Here is a 17481-nt window from a genome sequence, read left to right as displayed (position 1 = left end):
GTATTCAATGTGCTGCACGTCCACGTGAACTCATTATTCTTATCACCAAAAGAGCCTGACAAAGAAAGCAGTATTACGCAAGCTAACACGCCTTATTAAGCTGCACTCGCTCTTGCTACCAGTATCAGTTACGTCTTGTCTGCGGTGTTGGCAGATCTTTAGTCTGTCTCACAGTCCCTGAACCACATTAATTTCCCTACTGCCAAGCCCTCTCTGCAGTGCTAAAGCCCTAAATAAAGCAAGTCTAGAAAATAGTCTGGTCTCCCTAGGGCTCCTTTTCAATATAAATGGGCTTGTTTGTTACTATCAAAATTATATATATTCAGAGACTAAGCCTTAGTCTAGCAGATCTTGTGAGGTGCTTGTTTCGAGGGATTAAAAGGTTCAGTGGTGAACAAAGGGCGATGAGGTGCCTCTTTGTCCGCACAAGTGTCCCTAGCTGTCCCAATAGAATAGCACTTTATCTCTCTTACATCCTCGATAATCTCCAGGGTATACGTTACGATCACTCTCCACTATGCCCTGGATGCATCCACGGCTTAGGGCGATGATTTTATTACCTCAATTGGCTGGCTTTTTATCCAATCAGGTGCCTACGCTGGGAAGTTGAGCGTACCAATCACAACTCACTTTCGCTTCTTAAATTATCTAACCGTTAAAACTTGGCAACACAATTGATGCAGAGGTACTCTGAAAGAAGTAGAAGGAGTTCTGTCATATATATTTTAAAGTTTCAGATCTGTCAATTTGTCTTTATTATTTCCCGAAAAATCTGAGTGGCACTGCGAACAAACCTTCGCGACTGCGACCGCTATCCTTGTTGACACTGGCAAGCTCGGTTGTAACGGCGGCTTAGCTGATTGGCTACTGTGAGAATGCGGATCCAGCCAAGGGAGGTAATAAAATCATCGCCCTAAGCCGTGGATGCATCCAGGGTATAGTGGAGAGTTATCGTAACGTATACCCTGGAGATTATCGAGGATGTCTATCTTAGAGCACAGCCAAATATGCCACACGTACCAACTCGTAATTCTTAAGTCTATTCAGCTCACTACTGTAAATTATTTTTTGGCAGTACATAATTGGAATATTATTGCGCTGCATGTGACCTTCCTTAATAGTCTCACAGTGCCGGAACCATGTTATTTCTCCTTCCGCTCAGCCTTTGCTGTAATAACGCCATACATCAGCTTTAAGTTGTCCACATTTGTTTCAATAACCCAAAAGTATGCGACAACAAAAAAGGAGGTATCTGATAAGACCTTACCAGCAAACAAATCTAGTGGACCTGATGGCATTAACATGAGAGTGTTAAAACGAATTTGTACATCTATAGCTGAACCTCTTTGTTTGTTGTATAATATATCACTGAGTGACTATTACTGTATTTCCTACATTGTGGAAAACGGGTAATGTTACTCCTATTTTGAAAGAAGGAAATGCATCCCTCCCAACTAATTACAGACCTATTAGTTTAATACCTATCCTTTGGAAAATCCTTGAAAGAATAATGGTAAAGCATGTGCACGACCATTTCCATGAACATAACATTTTAAGTAAATTCCAGTCAGGATTTACTGCTAGTCATTCTACTACATCTCAACATAGACATTTATCATAATATATGCTCAGTCCTAGATAATCACCACCTTTACTGTATGCTCTTTTGGGATATTTCAAAAGCTTTTACAGGGCAGGGCATAAAGATATATTGCACAAATTAGAAAATGATGGTGTTCGTGGAAACGTACTTAGTTGGTTAACTAACTATCTATCTGGGCCCGGTTGTTCAATACTCGGTTATCTTAACCGCCGGTTAACTCCTAACGGCCGGTTAAATCCTTAACCGGCCGTTAGGTAACCGAACGTTAAATATGCGTTGTTCAAAACATGGTTAGTCATGCCGTTAGCTAACGTCGCCGTCAAAGTTTAACAGTGTGGTTAACGTCACTGGTTAGCTTCCATATATCCCATAGTTCCGTTTTCTGTTTACTTCCGGTTTACCAATAATGGAAACGCAAAATGTCGCCTGCACCCGAAGGTAAAAGAGAAGTCGAAATTTCTCTGCTGACGAAGAGAATGTAATCCAGTCAATGGTTGAGGCCAACTCTATAGTTTATCATAGGCATGCGAATGTCGTAGCGTTACGAACGTTTTGTATTGGAACACAAGGTTCCAGCCGTTTGCATAATTTATATTTCAAAGACATATGATCCCAGCTCTGTGTGGGACTTACTTCAATTCCAGCAACAGAAAAGACATTTTAATGAAAAACTATAGCACAGCTATAGATAAAATATGATAAATCCATGAAAATAATATTAATATTAGAAGCATGTTGTCCGTGGATAGAAAATATATAAATATTACACACAGAGCTACGCTCAGACGGCTACAGTCTTAATGAATCTTTGAATTCCCACAAGACCTATCGCTCACTTTTCACTCCTTAAATTGTCATGACTGTATGGCCAAGTCGTGAAGATGCTATCAATATCATTTATTATTTATTTGCCAAGTCTGTCAAAAATTGTAATGTATGAACACACATTGCCAAATCTTTTAACATCAAACAATATAGATGTTGTGTAATTAATACCATAGCTTTTATCTGAAATATGCATTCAATACCAATAGAAACTTAATATGTTACTAGCACCACGTGCAAGTAATCAAACTGTAATCGTACTATAGGCCCCAGGGCCAACACTGCTGAATAAAATCGATCTATTATCCGACCTTACTTTTGACAAGAATCTCATGAATAATACTGTGCAATATCGTCATTATCTGAACGCCTTCACAGACGCATATTCCGGAAAGATGTCTTGAAAAACATGAAGCTGCGTCTAATTTATAGATGAACATAATTTCCTCGATACTCATTAATCAGATGAACCTTCATTTAGTTCAATTCACAAGTGACTGCAGAAAATGCATAATTCTTGTTAATGACTTCACGGTCGCAAAACATAAATAAATAATAATAAATAAAACCTGCGCGAAATATAATACGTTTACAGTATTATATTTCATAAGTGTATTATAGAACGCTGTAGTAGATAAACATAATTTCCTCGATACTCATTAATCAGGTGAACCTCCATTTAATGCATAGATAGTTCTTTTCAATGTCTTCAAGGACGGAAAACATGTATTATATTTCATAAGTGTATTATAGAACGCTGCTACGATTCGGCAGAGAAATACTATTGTGCCATAGTATTCCTTATATGAACCTATCAGTGTATAACATTAGCATTCAGATATTGTTATAAAATAAGTTAAAAATTCCAAATATTATCGTGTAATATGACAAGAGATAGTGTTGTGTTCGCTGTGACAAAAAGGTTTCGATATTCAAATATAACATTTAATCAAAGTGACTACGAAGTAGGCCTGCATATCACTCACAACAGAAATAGATACATAATAATGTTATGTTTATTTTCCTACACATCAGTTGCGAGAGCAATGTTTATGCTAACTAAGTTTTCATCAATTAATACAGCATTTTTAAAAGATGATTTGCTTCAATTAAAACATTCGAAGAATGAAAAAGAAATTAGGCCTATTGCTGAAATGATTAGTAAAAATATAATTAAAATCCATCTATGGGAAGGGATGCCAGACGGACATATCAAAACAAAATCGGATAATTACTTGGAGTATAGACTTTCAAAAATAGCATATTAATTAACAATGATATCAGTTTTTTAATAAAATCACTAATAATTCTGAAACGTTGCCGATAAACCTGGAATCGTGTTCAGATGTTTTCATAAATACACTCACACGAACGCCCAAGTGCACTTTGCGCCCTATTGGATAGTGTTTACAAAATCACGTTTCGCGAAGGCCGGTATTGAAACGCCAATTACATCACTTGTATTTCATATTCAGCGACGACAAATGAATCACTGCATTCTAAGGTTGGGACGGGTACTCGGGTACTCGAATCCGGGTCAGGTACAGCTGGAATCGAGTCCTATTTCTAGGAATCGAGCATCCGGAGGGAGAGAGCTCTGTAATGACAAGGGCAGACAATAGCTTGTCTTTTTCATTTTTGACGTAACACACATTTACATCATTGAGTGAGTGAGTGAGTGAGTTTAGTTTTACGCCGCACTCAGCAATATTCCAGCTATATGGCGGCGGTCTGTAAATAATCGAGTCTGGACCAGACAATCCGGTGATCAACAACATGAGCATCGATGTGCGCAATTGGGAACCGATGACATATGTCAACCAAGTCAGCGAGTCTGACCACCCGATCCCGTTAGTCGCCTCTTACGACAAGCATGGGTTACTGAAGATCCATATTCTAACCCGGACCTTCACGGGTTTTTACATCATTGGTATTGTCCGATCAATGGAGCATAGTTTTAATGACTGTAATTTATCTGTGCATGAGCAGTGAGTAGTTAAGTTACAGTAGCAGCAGGAACAAAACGTTCGTTGTTATAACGAGGAATGTAAGTAAAGGTGTTACTCTCTATATTGGTTACACAGACGTAAATTAAATAGCTTAAGCTCAGTTTTAATGTCTTAGTACCAACTGTTCAAGTTTTCTACAATAATCTCTGTCAAATCGTGATTGAATATTCAGAAAGTTGACCCGAATGTATTTCTTACATTTCCGGGTACTCGATTCCGATTCGGGTACGTACATGCGGGTACTCGATTCCATTGTTTCCTACTCGTCCCAGCCCTACTGAATTCCTCATACATTTTAGCATCTAATTACAACTGGTCTTTTTGGCACCAATACCAAGTGTCTAGATAAAGTGAAACGAAAGATATTGGGGGTGGAAACAACTGCTGTGCTCGAAAGACAACACCTGTTTGAAATGTAAACAAAGAAAATTTCAGACTTTACACTGTGTAGCATTTTCTCAAATTTTCAGACACCCATTTGCATGGAAAGAGCATAGTAGCAAGAAATAGGAAATTAAATATAGATACAATACAGGAATGTGATGTGTTTACACGAAACAGTTTCTGTGCTGCGTGACGCCATGACTGACGCAAAATCACGCAGAACGACAACGGTAATAATCGGCATTTCTGGCTTCTTCTCTTTCTTAAAATGGGAGTGTATTTGGCAATTTCTCTGAGGTGACGGTCGGTAGAATAAGAGTATACACAATCACCATATCCTGCCGATTACACTTTCAGTATCATAATGTAATCGTTCGGATATTTTTTCATGAAACTAATTTAATTATCTACATGTAGCCTTGTTCAATATCATATCATACGTGGGTATAGGGTGTACGTGTTATGTTCTTTGAAAGTGTTTGTTGAATAATATTTACAGAAGAAATTCACACATTTAGTGTAGTAAAGCATATATAAACCTTTCCACAAGTGTTAAAAGATGAAACGTAGGCATCATGTACTTGTACAACATGTATTTTAGTTCCTATGATGTGCATAGATACAGTTTCGTATGTAACTCTTCGTCAGAATAATTTCCAATATCGAAGTCCAGTCCACGATACACCCTATCCTTTCTTTGCTGAACTGGCATCATGAAAGCAGTGTTAGCCATGAACGCCATTTGCGAGTTAACCACACTGTTAAAAAGTTAGCGGCGGTCCTTAGGTGTGTTAACTTAACGTCACGTTAACAGCCTGTTAAACGTTAACAGAGTTTTGAACAACAAGATAACCCTCTGTTATTAGGTAACAGTCGGTTAAATGTACTTAACGGCTGGTTAAAAGATAACCGAGTTTTGAACAACCGGGCCCTGATAGACGACAGTGTGTCTCTGTTAATGGAACATTATGAAAAACTAAACGTTACTGCAGGGGTTCCTCAAGGATCTGCCCTTGGTTAATTTGTGTTCCTTGTATATATCAATGATTTACCTGGAAATTTACAAAATATCACAATAATGTTGGCCGATGTTAGATTTTAATGAGCTTCGTCCTTCAAGCCTGAAAACCTTTTAATATGGTTGATTAATCCTTTGTCATTTATCAAAAAAAGTAGTGAGGTTGTGCTTTATTGTTATAGATTTCTAAAATATATGGACACTATTGGGACGTTGGTAATTGTCATCAGACATTATTTGACGACATTTCTCATGGTTTGAATATAGCCGACTTTATAGAAGATAAATATCAGTTTACAACACAACTGCCTAAATCTTGGTATTTTAGGAACCAGAGAAGGGATATGCCGATATTTAGGTCGTTAACCTAGCATATTATGGTCACGAATATAATTTTCTATTTATTACCGAAGTCTTTAATTGCGGAAATTACGCGATAATCTACTTCCTAACAGAGACAGGCTCCCCGTCATCGTTGTATTTAGAAGGCGGCTTCTTAGAAGCAACGTGACGTCATAACATTGTTCATGATGTCATGTCACCATGACAAAGTGATATTTTACCCATGTGCATATCGCATGAAAACAAATTATTCCCGATATGTTTGCCCTCGTATGTTATAAGCATTGTTATTATCATTCTTTGAGGTTAATGCCACCCGTTGAATTTTTTGTTGTATTTTGAGCGGTGAAACTAAATAAATGATTTCTTTGGTCTACCCATAACAATTAAGGTGTCAACTTCCACTGTATACCTTACAGAAAGAAGTTTTGACTTTACTTTGATAACGAGCACATCTGATCGATTCCTTGAAGCAAATGATGCAATTCAATATCATTTCTACATTTTATTTTAAATGCATCAATCAAATACAACAAATGAGTAGACAGATTGACTGCTATGTGGCAAGGAATAACCAGGCGCCAGCGATTTATGATATCCTTAGCAAATGTAACTTAAAATTCCCTCTCATAAAATACAATAATATGTAGTAATATGATGAAGAAAATAATACGAACCAGGTTAAACTATGACAACGCAATATATGAATGTATGATCGAAACATATAAATCAGAATAAATCACATATGATCAAAACATAAAATTGACTTCAAATATATCCTTGCGTCAACATTGAAAATAATTCGAAAATGAAGAAGAAGAAACGTACATTTCAAAGCGTAAACAAACAATATCCTGTTATTTTGGGATATGCTATGAAGAACTTCAAAATGTAATAGAAATAACATTAAATTATTGAAAGCTATTGCTCGTAAAATATGTCCTTGCGTCAACATCGAAAATAACTCCATAATGAAAAACAATTAACTTTAATTTTCGAAACATACACAAATAATCTCTGGCTTTTTTAAGACGTGTCACGAATAATTTCACAGCTGGTAGAATTAACATGAAATTATAGAAACCATATGCTAACAAAAATTTGAAAATTAGTTGAGTTGAGTTGAGTTGAGTTGAGTTGAGCTTTACGTCACATCGGCATTTTTCCAGCCATATAGTGACGAGAACAAGTTTGCATTAGTAAATATTGTAAGTACATACTCGGAATGAGTTTTATTTCAAAGACATTTATTGATTACATTGTCATTCAAAAGCAGAAAAAGTCATAGCATCAAATATAAAGGCAGGCGGTTTGTTACATTTCATAGTTACAATTTATGGTTGTTACATTTCACAGTTACAATTTATGATACAGATCAACTTCCCTCAGGTAGTTCAGTATCAGATGGGCGCTCACGCGTGAGAACAGATCTTTTAGGTTTGTTGCATCATAATGTGAGTCCCTTGCAGGCGATAAGTCCACGCATTCAAGCAGAATATGCTTGACGGTGAACACCCCATCCGTTTTCAGCAGATAGTCATGTGTAAATCGATCTGTGGCCAATACGACATCGTCGTAAAATTACCTCATCGCGTCTTGACTGACAACCCAAGTAGGTATAACCGATTGTTGGCTTCAATTCATGGAGTTTGTTTCTTCCTACTTGAGTGTCCCATCTTTTTTGCATCAGGTCCCGAGTATAGCTTTTGATAGTGGGTTTGAAGTCACTGTATGGGATTAGCAGTGGAGATAGGGGCTTTTCAAGAGCTGCTTTTGCTGCAGCATCGGCCTTAGTGTTACCTGCTATGCCGACGTGACCCGGCAACCAGCAGAGGATGATGTCATATTGGCCAGTAGAAAGGTCGTTGTACAGTTCTAATATGTCCAGGATGATTGGGTGACTTGAAGTCACATTTAGAAGTGCTTGAAGGCAGGATAATGAATCTGTAAATACGATGAAGTTTTTGGACTGATTTTGCTGTTGAATGTAGGTCAAAGCTGAGAAGATGTTTTGGCTTCAGCGGTGAAAATGGAACTGTTGTCGGGGATCCTAGAGGAGACAGTCTTGGCTCCAATGACTGTAGCGCTGGCAACTTGGCCATCGTCCTTGGATCCGTCTGTGAAAATGGATCTGTGAGTGTTATACTTAGAACGTAATTGGTTGTATTCCTGTTGGAACACCAAGGGATTTGTTTCAGACTTTTTGAGTTTGGTGAGGGTGAGATCGACCTGTGGTTTCACCATTTGCCATGGTGGTGAGGATAGAAGTCGGTATGGTGCAATGATGTCGAGATCAATTTTAGCTGCAGTTATGTGTGGTTTGATCCTGATTCCAAGTGGTGGAACCAGGCTTGGCAGTTTAGGAAATAAGTTTTCATAGAGCGGGTTGAAAACACAATTGTATGCTGGATTGGACTCATTTTGAACGTAAATTAGTGATATACCGCAGTGAGAGTTTAATGCGGCGTTGTTCAAGGGAAGGTTCATTGGCCTCTGCATATAGACTGTCTACCGGAGAGGTCCTAAAAGCTCCCAGGCAGAGCCTCAGTCCTTGGTGGTGGATAGAGTCTAATTTTTCTAAATTGCTTTTGCAGGCTCCACCGTAGACAATGGAGCCATAATCTAGTTTACTGCGAACTAATGATCTGTACAAGTGAAGGAGGGTGGTCTGATCCTCCCCACTCTGTATTTGAAACTACTTTTAGCAAAGTCTAGAGCCTTCAAGCACTTTGTTTTCAAATATTTTATGTGTGGTAAGAATGTCAGGTGGCGGTCGAATATGAGTCCAAGGAATTTGGCCTCTTCTACTACCTTGATGGGAGTACCATCTAAAGTTAGGTCTGGATCCTTGTGTGGTTTGTATTTACGACAAAAGTGAATACAATTTGTTTTGGATTTTGAAAACTTGAAACCATTTTCATTGGCCCATTTTTGGATTTTGTTAAGGCAGAGTTGTAGCTGCCTTTCTATTGCATGCATGTTCTTACCACGACATGAGATATTGAAGTCATCCACGAAAAGGGACCCATCAACGCAACTGTTCAGGACGTAAGTGAGGCTGTTAATTTTGATGCTAAAAAGTGTGACAGACAGGATGCTGCCTTGGGGGACGCCCTGATCTTGGTGGAAATAGTGAGACAGTGTGGAACCCACCCGAACTTGAAATTGTCTGTTATTTAAAAACCGAGATATGAATTGAGGTAATCTACCCCTCAATTACCCCCGCCACATGTCGATATCTGAATGTCGCAATTCTCCTCTGTCTGACCCTGAAAATTATGTAAACGTTACCGAAACTGTCATCTGATGCCTTGATACAAAATGCGAACAAATTCCATCCATTAGGTTTGGAGATATCGCAAGAATACTCGCTGTGACCTTGAAAATAATCCGAAGGTCACTGAATTCGACTGGCGTTAGACAATGCTCCCAACGCATCTTGGTACTACCTTTAAGCAAAACATATTAATTCTGTCTTGTATTTTCGCACTAAAAAGTTAGACATGAGCAAAACACTTTTCACTGTGAACTTAAAATGAGCACAAGTTTCCCAATCAATTGGTGTTGGGGGAATCCCGCCAATACACCTTGATATAAAATTGGATCAAAATCTATTAATACTTTCCTGAGTTCGCGGCTACCAAGCTTGGCATGTGCAAAACTGTTACACCTTCGCTGTGACCTTTAAAATGACCTCAAGGTCACAAAATTCAAGTGGTGTCGGTAAATCTCCAATCTCCAGTCAATAAACCTTGGTACCAAATTTGAACAAAATCCATCATTTCTTTCTCGAGTTCTTTTAGTAAACAGAATGGGGAGTCATTTGAACAAGCGATTGTAGTTTTGAAATTGCTTTTTTGTGCAGTTTAATATCTAAGTTTAATTCTAGCCGACTTCTACCAATCTCAAACAGAGCATATTTTGTTTCCTGAAGTTTAAGATTTTACCTTTTGTGGGAGTACCAAGCCAAGATACAAAGTCTCACAAAATGGGGATCGTGAGGCTGCAACATAGCAAAACCAATTTGCTTGAGGCTGACAGATAATATGTAGAAAAAACCCCCATAAAAACAGCTGCATTTGTATCATATTCTAGGTGAGGCTGACTACTATTTGAACGTCCCTCGTAGTTATACCCGTTAGAACACCCACCCACCTCTCCGACTCTACATGCATGCAAGTGTGTTAGATATACCCGTTAGAAACCCACCTCCTACCCCATCCCCACTTTATATGTATACATATCAAAACCTCAAAAGATATTTGCGAAAAGACATGATACAGAGGACAGTTTATATCGATTATATATCAGGACGAATATCATTTTCGTCATTTAGCTAAGATTTGTCAAGTCTTTCTTTACATTGGCAAAACCCTCAGATTTTTGCTGTGACCTTGAAAATTATCTCAAGGTCACTCCATTTCACTCGGTCGGTGAATCTCGCCAATATACCTTGGTACCAAATTTGAACAAAATCCATCAATTCTTTCTTGAGTTATCGCCCTAATAAGCTTATTTGATGTATGAAATGCAACGAAAATCAAACACCCGCGTATTTACGAGTGATTAAAACTGTTATTACAATTTACGTAAACATTTATTACATTTTACCGCAACGAAAATTATTACAATTGACGTCAATTTTTATTACAATTTGCGTATTACAATTTACGTCAATTTTTATTACAATTTACGTTTTTATTACAATTTAAGTCAAGTTTATTACAATTTGCTGCAAGTATTACAATTTGCTGCAAGTATTACAATTTGCGTTTTTATTACAATTTACGTCGTAACAGGCTCGCTTGGTTGACGCGTCATCGTATCCCTACTGCGTAAATTGATGCTCATGATGCTGATCACTGGATTGTCCAGTCGGAATATTGCTGAGTGCAGCGTTAAACCAAATATGATCATTACAACGTCACACTGACTTTCATAAATAATTTTGGTAAAATTTACTTACCATTTCGTAATATCTGTTTCTGTTTCACAGCCTTTGAGCTTCCGCCACAGCACTTCCATCTCTCAGATTTCACATAAACATTAACATTTTCCCACGACAGGTATATAGGATCCACTCCTTCACTGTAGCTCTTCCTGTGATGGGAGTGTTCTCGTCATTTTGCAACGTAAGGCTGGTAAATTGTGTTTTCCAATGCCCCCACGGAGGCTCGTCTCTGTATGGGTTACTGAAGATCAATTCTAACCTGGATATTCACTGGTGCCTTAGAATGCAAGACTGAAGGGAAAATAATGTCGTTGGGAAAGATCTGATCTAGGATCGACATTGGTGTTATGGAATTAAACCAATTGGAAGGTTTCTTGTGAGGTATTGCTGCCATATTGGCAAAAGTCGATACAAACACATTCTCACTTTCTCACTATTCTTTGTTTACAGATAGAAGATACATGTGGAAACGGACGGTATAGGTTTGTATACGTCTCCTAACTCTGTTATCCATCATGTGAGCTCATATGTACGACATTGCCGTAAATGGGATGTATGTAACGATTGCAACACTCTCTGATGACGGACCATGCTTTATGAAGCGTTCAGCGTTACGCCTTTCTTCAACTTCAGGTACCAGACGACTTGGATCAGACAGCTCTCCATTCTACTGTGGAGAAGTTGGATCTGTGTGTACAGAAATGCATCGTTATTCAGTGCTCGGATCATCCAGACAGTGGTAAGTACCTGTGTGATACAGACAGTGGTGAGTACCTGTGTGATACAGACAGTGGTGAGTACCTGTGTGATACAGACAGTGGTGACTACCTGGGTTATACAGACAGTGGTGAGTACCTGTGTTATACAGACACTGGTGAGTACCTGTGTGATACAGACAGTGGTGAGTACCTGTGTGATACAGACAGTGGTGAGTACCTGTGTTATACAGACAGTGGTGAGTACCTGTGTGATACAGACAGATGTGACTACCTGGGTTATACAGACAGTGGTGAGTACCTGTGTGATACAGACAGTGGTGAGTACCCGTGTGATACAGACAGTGGTGAGTACCTGTGTGATACAGACAGTGGTGAGTACCTGTGTGATACAGACAGTGGTGAGTACCTGTGTGATACAGACAGTGGTGAGTACCTGTGTGATACAGACAGTGGTGGATGCTTGTGTGATGCAGACAGTGGTGAGTACCTGTGTGATACAGACAGTGGTGAGTACCTGTGTGATACAGACAGTGGTGAGTACCTGTGTGATACAGACAGTGGTGGATGCTTGTGTGATGCAGACAGTGGTGAGTACCTGTGTGATACAGACAGATGTGAGTACCTGTGTGATGCAGACAGTGGTGAGTACCTGTGTTATACAGACAGTGGTGAGTACCTGTGTGATAGAGACAGTGGTGAGTACCTGTGTGATAGAGACAGTGGTGAGTACCTGTGTGATACAGACAGTGGTGAGTACCTGTGTGATACCGACGGATGTGAGTACCTGTATGATACAGACAGTGGTGAGTACCTGTGTGATACAGACAGTGGTGAGTACCTGTGTGATACAGACAGTGGTGAGTACCTGTGTGATACAGTGGTGAGTACCTGTCTGATACAGACAGTGGTGAATACCTGTGTTATACAGACAGTGGTGGATGCTTGTGTGATGCAGACAGTGGTGAGTACCTGTGTGATACAGACAGTGTCGACTACCTGTGTGATACAGACAGTGGTTAGTGCTTGTGTGATGCAGACAGTGGTGAGTACCTGTGTTATACAGACAGTGGTGAGTACCTGTGTGATACAGACAGTGGTGAATACCTGTGTGATACAGACAGTGGTGAGTGCTTGTGTGATGCAGACAGTGGTGAGTACCTGTGTTATACAGACAGTGGTGAGTACCTGTGTGATACAGACAGTGGTGAATACCTGTGTGATGCAGACAGTGGTGAGTACCTGTGTTATACAGACAGTGGTGAGTACGTGTGTGATACAGACAGTGGTGAGTACCTGTGTTATACAGACAGTGGTGAGTACCTGTGTGATACAGACAGTGGTGAGTACCTGTGTGATACAGACAGTGGTGGATGCTTGTGTGATGCAGACAGTGGTGAGTACCTGTGTGATACAGACAGTGGTGACTACCTGGGTTATACAGACAGTGGTGAGTACCTGTGTGATACAGACAGTGGTGAGTGCTTGTGTGATGCAGACAGTGGTGAGTACCTGTGTTATACAGACAGTGGTGAGTACCTGTGTGATACAGACAGTGGTGAGTACCTGTGTGATACAGACAGTGGTGAATACCTGTGTGATACAGACAGTGGTGAGTGCTTGTGTGATGCAGACAGTGGTGAGTACCTGTGTTATACAGACAGTGGTGAGTGCCTGTGTGATACAGACAGTGGTGAGTACCTGTGTGATACAGACAGTGGTGAATACCTGTGTGATGCAGACAGTGGTGAGTACCTGTGTGGTGCAGACAGTTGTGAGTACCTGTGTCATACATACAATGGTGAGTACCTGTGTGATACAGACAGTGGTGAGTACCTGTGTGATACAGACAGTGGTGAATACGTGTGTGATACAGACAGTGGTGAGTACCTGTGTGATACAGACAGTGGTGAGTACCTGTGTGATACAGACAGTGGTGAGTGCCTGTGTGATACAGACAGTGGTGAGTACCCGTGTGATACAGACAGTAGTGAGTACCTGTGTGATACAGACAGTGGTGAGTACCCGTGTTATACAGACAGTGGTGGGTACCTGTGTGATACAGACAGTGGTGAGTACCTGTGTGATACAGACAGTGGTGAGTACCTGTGTCACATAGACAGTGGTGAGTACTTGTGTCATCCAAGACAGTGGTCCGTGTTTTGGGAACAGTGTCGTTGATGTTGTTGCTGTTGCGCTACATGTTGGTGGTGATGTTGCAGGCGGTATCATTGTTGCTGGGACTAGTCTATCTCAACCAGAAATACGACCAAAAAGGTGTGATGAACATCAACGGTGCCCTGTATATCTCCATCATGATGAACTCCGTCACATGCCTGATCGCTGTTGTCACTGTAAGTCGCCGTCAGGGGTCATTTTACAGTTTCACACTTAGGACTAAAGATAAGGCCATTCCATAATTTAGGAACCTAATTTGTCTATGTCAGTATCCCCGAATTATATTATTATTCATAACGCCGAGATATTACAATCATCAAGCAAGTCTAGGTTTCCCATAGGTTAAAAAACCCACTTAATTGGTGGATTCTTTGTTTCTATCAAAATTATATTAGCGTTAGTCCATTATCTCAAGTAAATCAACAACAATACATATGAATAAATTATTACCGTATCATTATAGGGACCAAGTGTTGGCTCGTTCTCCGTCGTCATTCAGTGGCAAGATAGATCGCGTGTTTTAGATCATATGTTTTAATACCCCAAGGACGACAGTGTAGGCTAGCTTGCGGTTAAAGAGATAATTCGTCACGCTGAAGACTCCGGTTCGATTCTTCAACATGTGTGTAGGCCATCTCTGCTTGAACCTTGATATCAAACTCGACTGTTCGTTCACAGTTACTAAACAAACATCATAATTTGTCTATAATGATATGTTTCACGGTTGCCAATGTTACAGTATACAGTACAGTCATGGTTGGTTATAATACGACATTATTGTAGATGTTAAAAGTACAATTTCATTATGTCTTTTTCTAAACTGGCAGTGAAATAAAAAAGATTGTTATTTATGTTAGTATCGCAGCTCAAGAAAAAGTACCAAAACATAAAACGTTGACACGTGGCGGCCTAGGTCAAAATGTTTATCGGTTAAATGAAACAATGTAGTATGGATATCGTTTAGTGGATCCTGTCACAGTTAAGGGACACAAACGACATGGTTCTGTCAGTGTAAACACCCAATAATATCACATATAACGGTCACTGAAAGAAGTATGACGTATTTCAGACTTTCACAGAGGAGGTGTCGGTGTTCTTGAGGGAGTATGGGAGCGGGATGTACCGCACCGATGTGTACTATCTTTCCAAAACCCTCGCCGAGGTGAGACCCTACTCCTACCTTTCTAAAACCCTCGCCGAGGTGAGACCTTACTGCTACCTTTCTAAAACCCTCGCCGAGGTGAGACCCTACTCCTACCTTTCTAAAACCCTCGCCGAGATGAGACCTTACTGCTACCTTTCTAAAACCCTCGCCGAGGTGCTACCTTTTCTAGACCCTCGCCGAGGTCCTACCTTTCTAAAACCCTCGCCGAGATGAGACCTTATTTACCTTTCTAAAACCTCGAGGTGAGATGAGAGCACAAAAACCTAAAACCCTCGCCGAGATGAGACCTTACTCCTACCTTTCTAAAACCCTCGCCGAGATGAGACCTTACTTAGTAAAACCCTCCGAGATGAGACCTTATTCTAAAACCCTCGCCGAGGTGAGACCTTTATTCCTACCTTTCTAAAACCCTCGCCGAGATGAGACCTTATTCCTACCTTTCTAAAACCCTCGCCGAGATGAGACCTTAGATCCTACCTTTTCTAAAACCCTCGCCCGAGGTGAGACCTTATTCTTACCTTTCTAAAACCCTCGCCGAGGTGAGACCTTATTCCTACCTTTTCTAAAACCCTCGCCGAGGTGAGACCTTATTCCTACCTTTCTAAAACCCTCGCCGAGGTGAGACCTTACTCTTACCTTTCTAAAACCCTCGCCGAGATGAGACCTTATTCCTTACCTTTCTAAAACCTTGCTTGAGGTGAGACCTTATTCCTACCTTTCTAAACCCTCCCTGGAGATGAGACCTTTATTCCTACCTTTCTAAAACCCTCGCCGAGATGAGACCTTTACTCCTACCTTTCCAAAGACCCTAGCCGAGATGAGACCTTTATTCCCTACCTTTCTAAAACCCTTCAAGAGGTGAGACCTTACTCCTACCTTTCTAAAACCCTGCCGAGATGAGACCTTATTCCTACCTTTTCTAAAACCCTGCTTTGAGATGAGACCCCCTTCCATTTCTACCAAGACTGATCCTTCCCCTACCCTAAACCCTCGCCGAGATGAGACCTTTACTCCTACCTTTCTAAAACCCAATGAGGTGAGACCTTATTCCTACCTTTCTAAAACCCTGCCGAGATGAGACCTTATTCCTACTCTTTCTAAAACCCTCGCCGAGGTGAGACCTTACTCCTACCTTTCTAAAACCCTCGCCGAGATGAGACCTTACTCCTACCTTTCTAAAACCCTACCTTTCTAAACCCTCAGCCAGAGGTGAGACCTTATCCTACCTTTCCTAAAACCCTCACCGAGATGAGACCTTACTCTTACCTTTCTAAAACCCTCGCCGAGATGAGACCTTATCCTACCTTTTCTAAAACCCCCACCGAGGTGAGACCTTCTTCCTACCTTTCTAAAACCCTCGCCGAGATGAGACCTTCTTCCTACCTTTCTAAACCCTCGCCGAGATGAGACCTTACTCCTACCTTTCTAAAACCCTCGCCGAGGTGAGACCTTACTCCTACCTTTCTAAAACCCTACGTGAGAGGTGAGACCTTTATTCCTACCTTCCAAAACCCTCGCCGAGATGAGACCTTATTCCTACCTTTCTAAAACCCTCGCCGAGGTGAGACCTTATTCCTACCTTTCTAAAACCCTCGCCGAGGTGAGACCTTATTCCTACCTTTCTAAAACCCTCGCCGAGATGAGATGAGACCTTATTCCTACCTTTCTAAACCCCTACATGAGAGATGAGAGGTGAGACCCTCGCCGAGATGAGACCTTCCTACCTTTCTAAACCCTACGCCGAGATGAGACCTTTATTCCTACCTTTCTAAAACCCTCGCCGAGAGATGAGACCTTTACCTTTCTAAAACCCTCGAGGTGAGACCACTACCTTTCTAAAACCCTCGCCGAGGTGAGACCTTATTCCTACCTTTCTAAAACCCTCGCCGAGGAGACCTACCCTACCTTTCTAAAACCGAGGTGAGACCTTCTAAACCCTACGCCTTTCTAAAACCTCGCCGAGGTGAGACCTTATTTCCTACCTTTCTAAAACCCTCGCCGAGATGAGACCTTGTCTCCTACCTTTAAACCCTCGCCTTGAGGTGAAACCCTCCGCCGAAGGATGAGACCTTATTCCTACCTTTCTAAAACCCTCGCCGAGGTGAGACCTTATTCCTACCTTTCTAAAACCCTCGCCGAGGTGAGATGAGACCTTATTCCTACCTTTCTAAAACCCTCGCCGAGATGAGACCTTATTCCTACCCTTTCTAAAACTACCTTTCGCCGAGATGAGACCTTATTCCTACCTTTCTAAAACCCTCGCCGAGATGAGACCTTACTCCTACCTTTC

The 17481-nt window shown here is 40.7% G+C and overlaps 1 protein-coding gene across 1 annotated transcript in view; it reads left to right on the top strand.

Moving 5' to 3' along the window:
• Positions 1–17481, top strand: part of LOC124288031 (protein white-like) — a 52980-nt gene that overhangs the window by 15029 nt on the left and 20470 nt on the right. The window contains exons 8-11 of the mRNA XM_046724588.1: positions 11583–11614; positions 11766–11871; positions 14071–14202; positions 15096–15188. Of these exons, the coding sequence (XP_046580544.1) occupies positions 11583–11614; positions 11766–11871; positions 14071–14202; positions 15096–15188 (363 nt within the window). The remainder of the gene's footprint in view (positions 1–11582; positions 11615–11765; positions 11872–14070; positions 14203–15095; positions 15189–17481) is intronic.

This window comes from Haliotis rubra, unplaced genomic scaffold (genome assembly GCF_003918875.1).
Source record: "Haliotis rubra isolate DU_JTF1 unplaced genomic scaffold, ASM391887v1 Scf41, whole genome shotgun sequence".
NCBI classification, from domain to species: domain Eukaryota; kingdom Metazoa; phylum Mollusca; class Gastropoda; order Lepetellida; family Haliotidae; genus Haliotis; species Haliotis rubra.
Note: the sequence above shows the minus strand (reverse complement) of the source record. Positions and strands in the feature narration are given on the sequence as shown.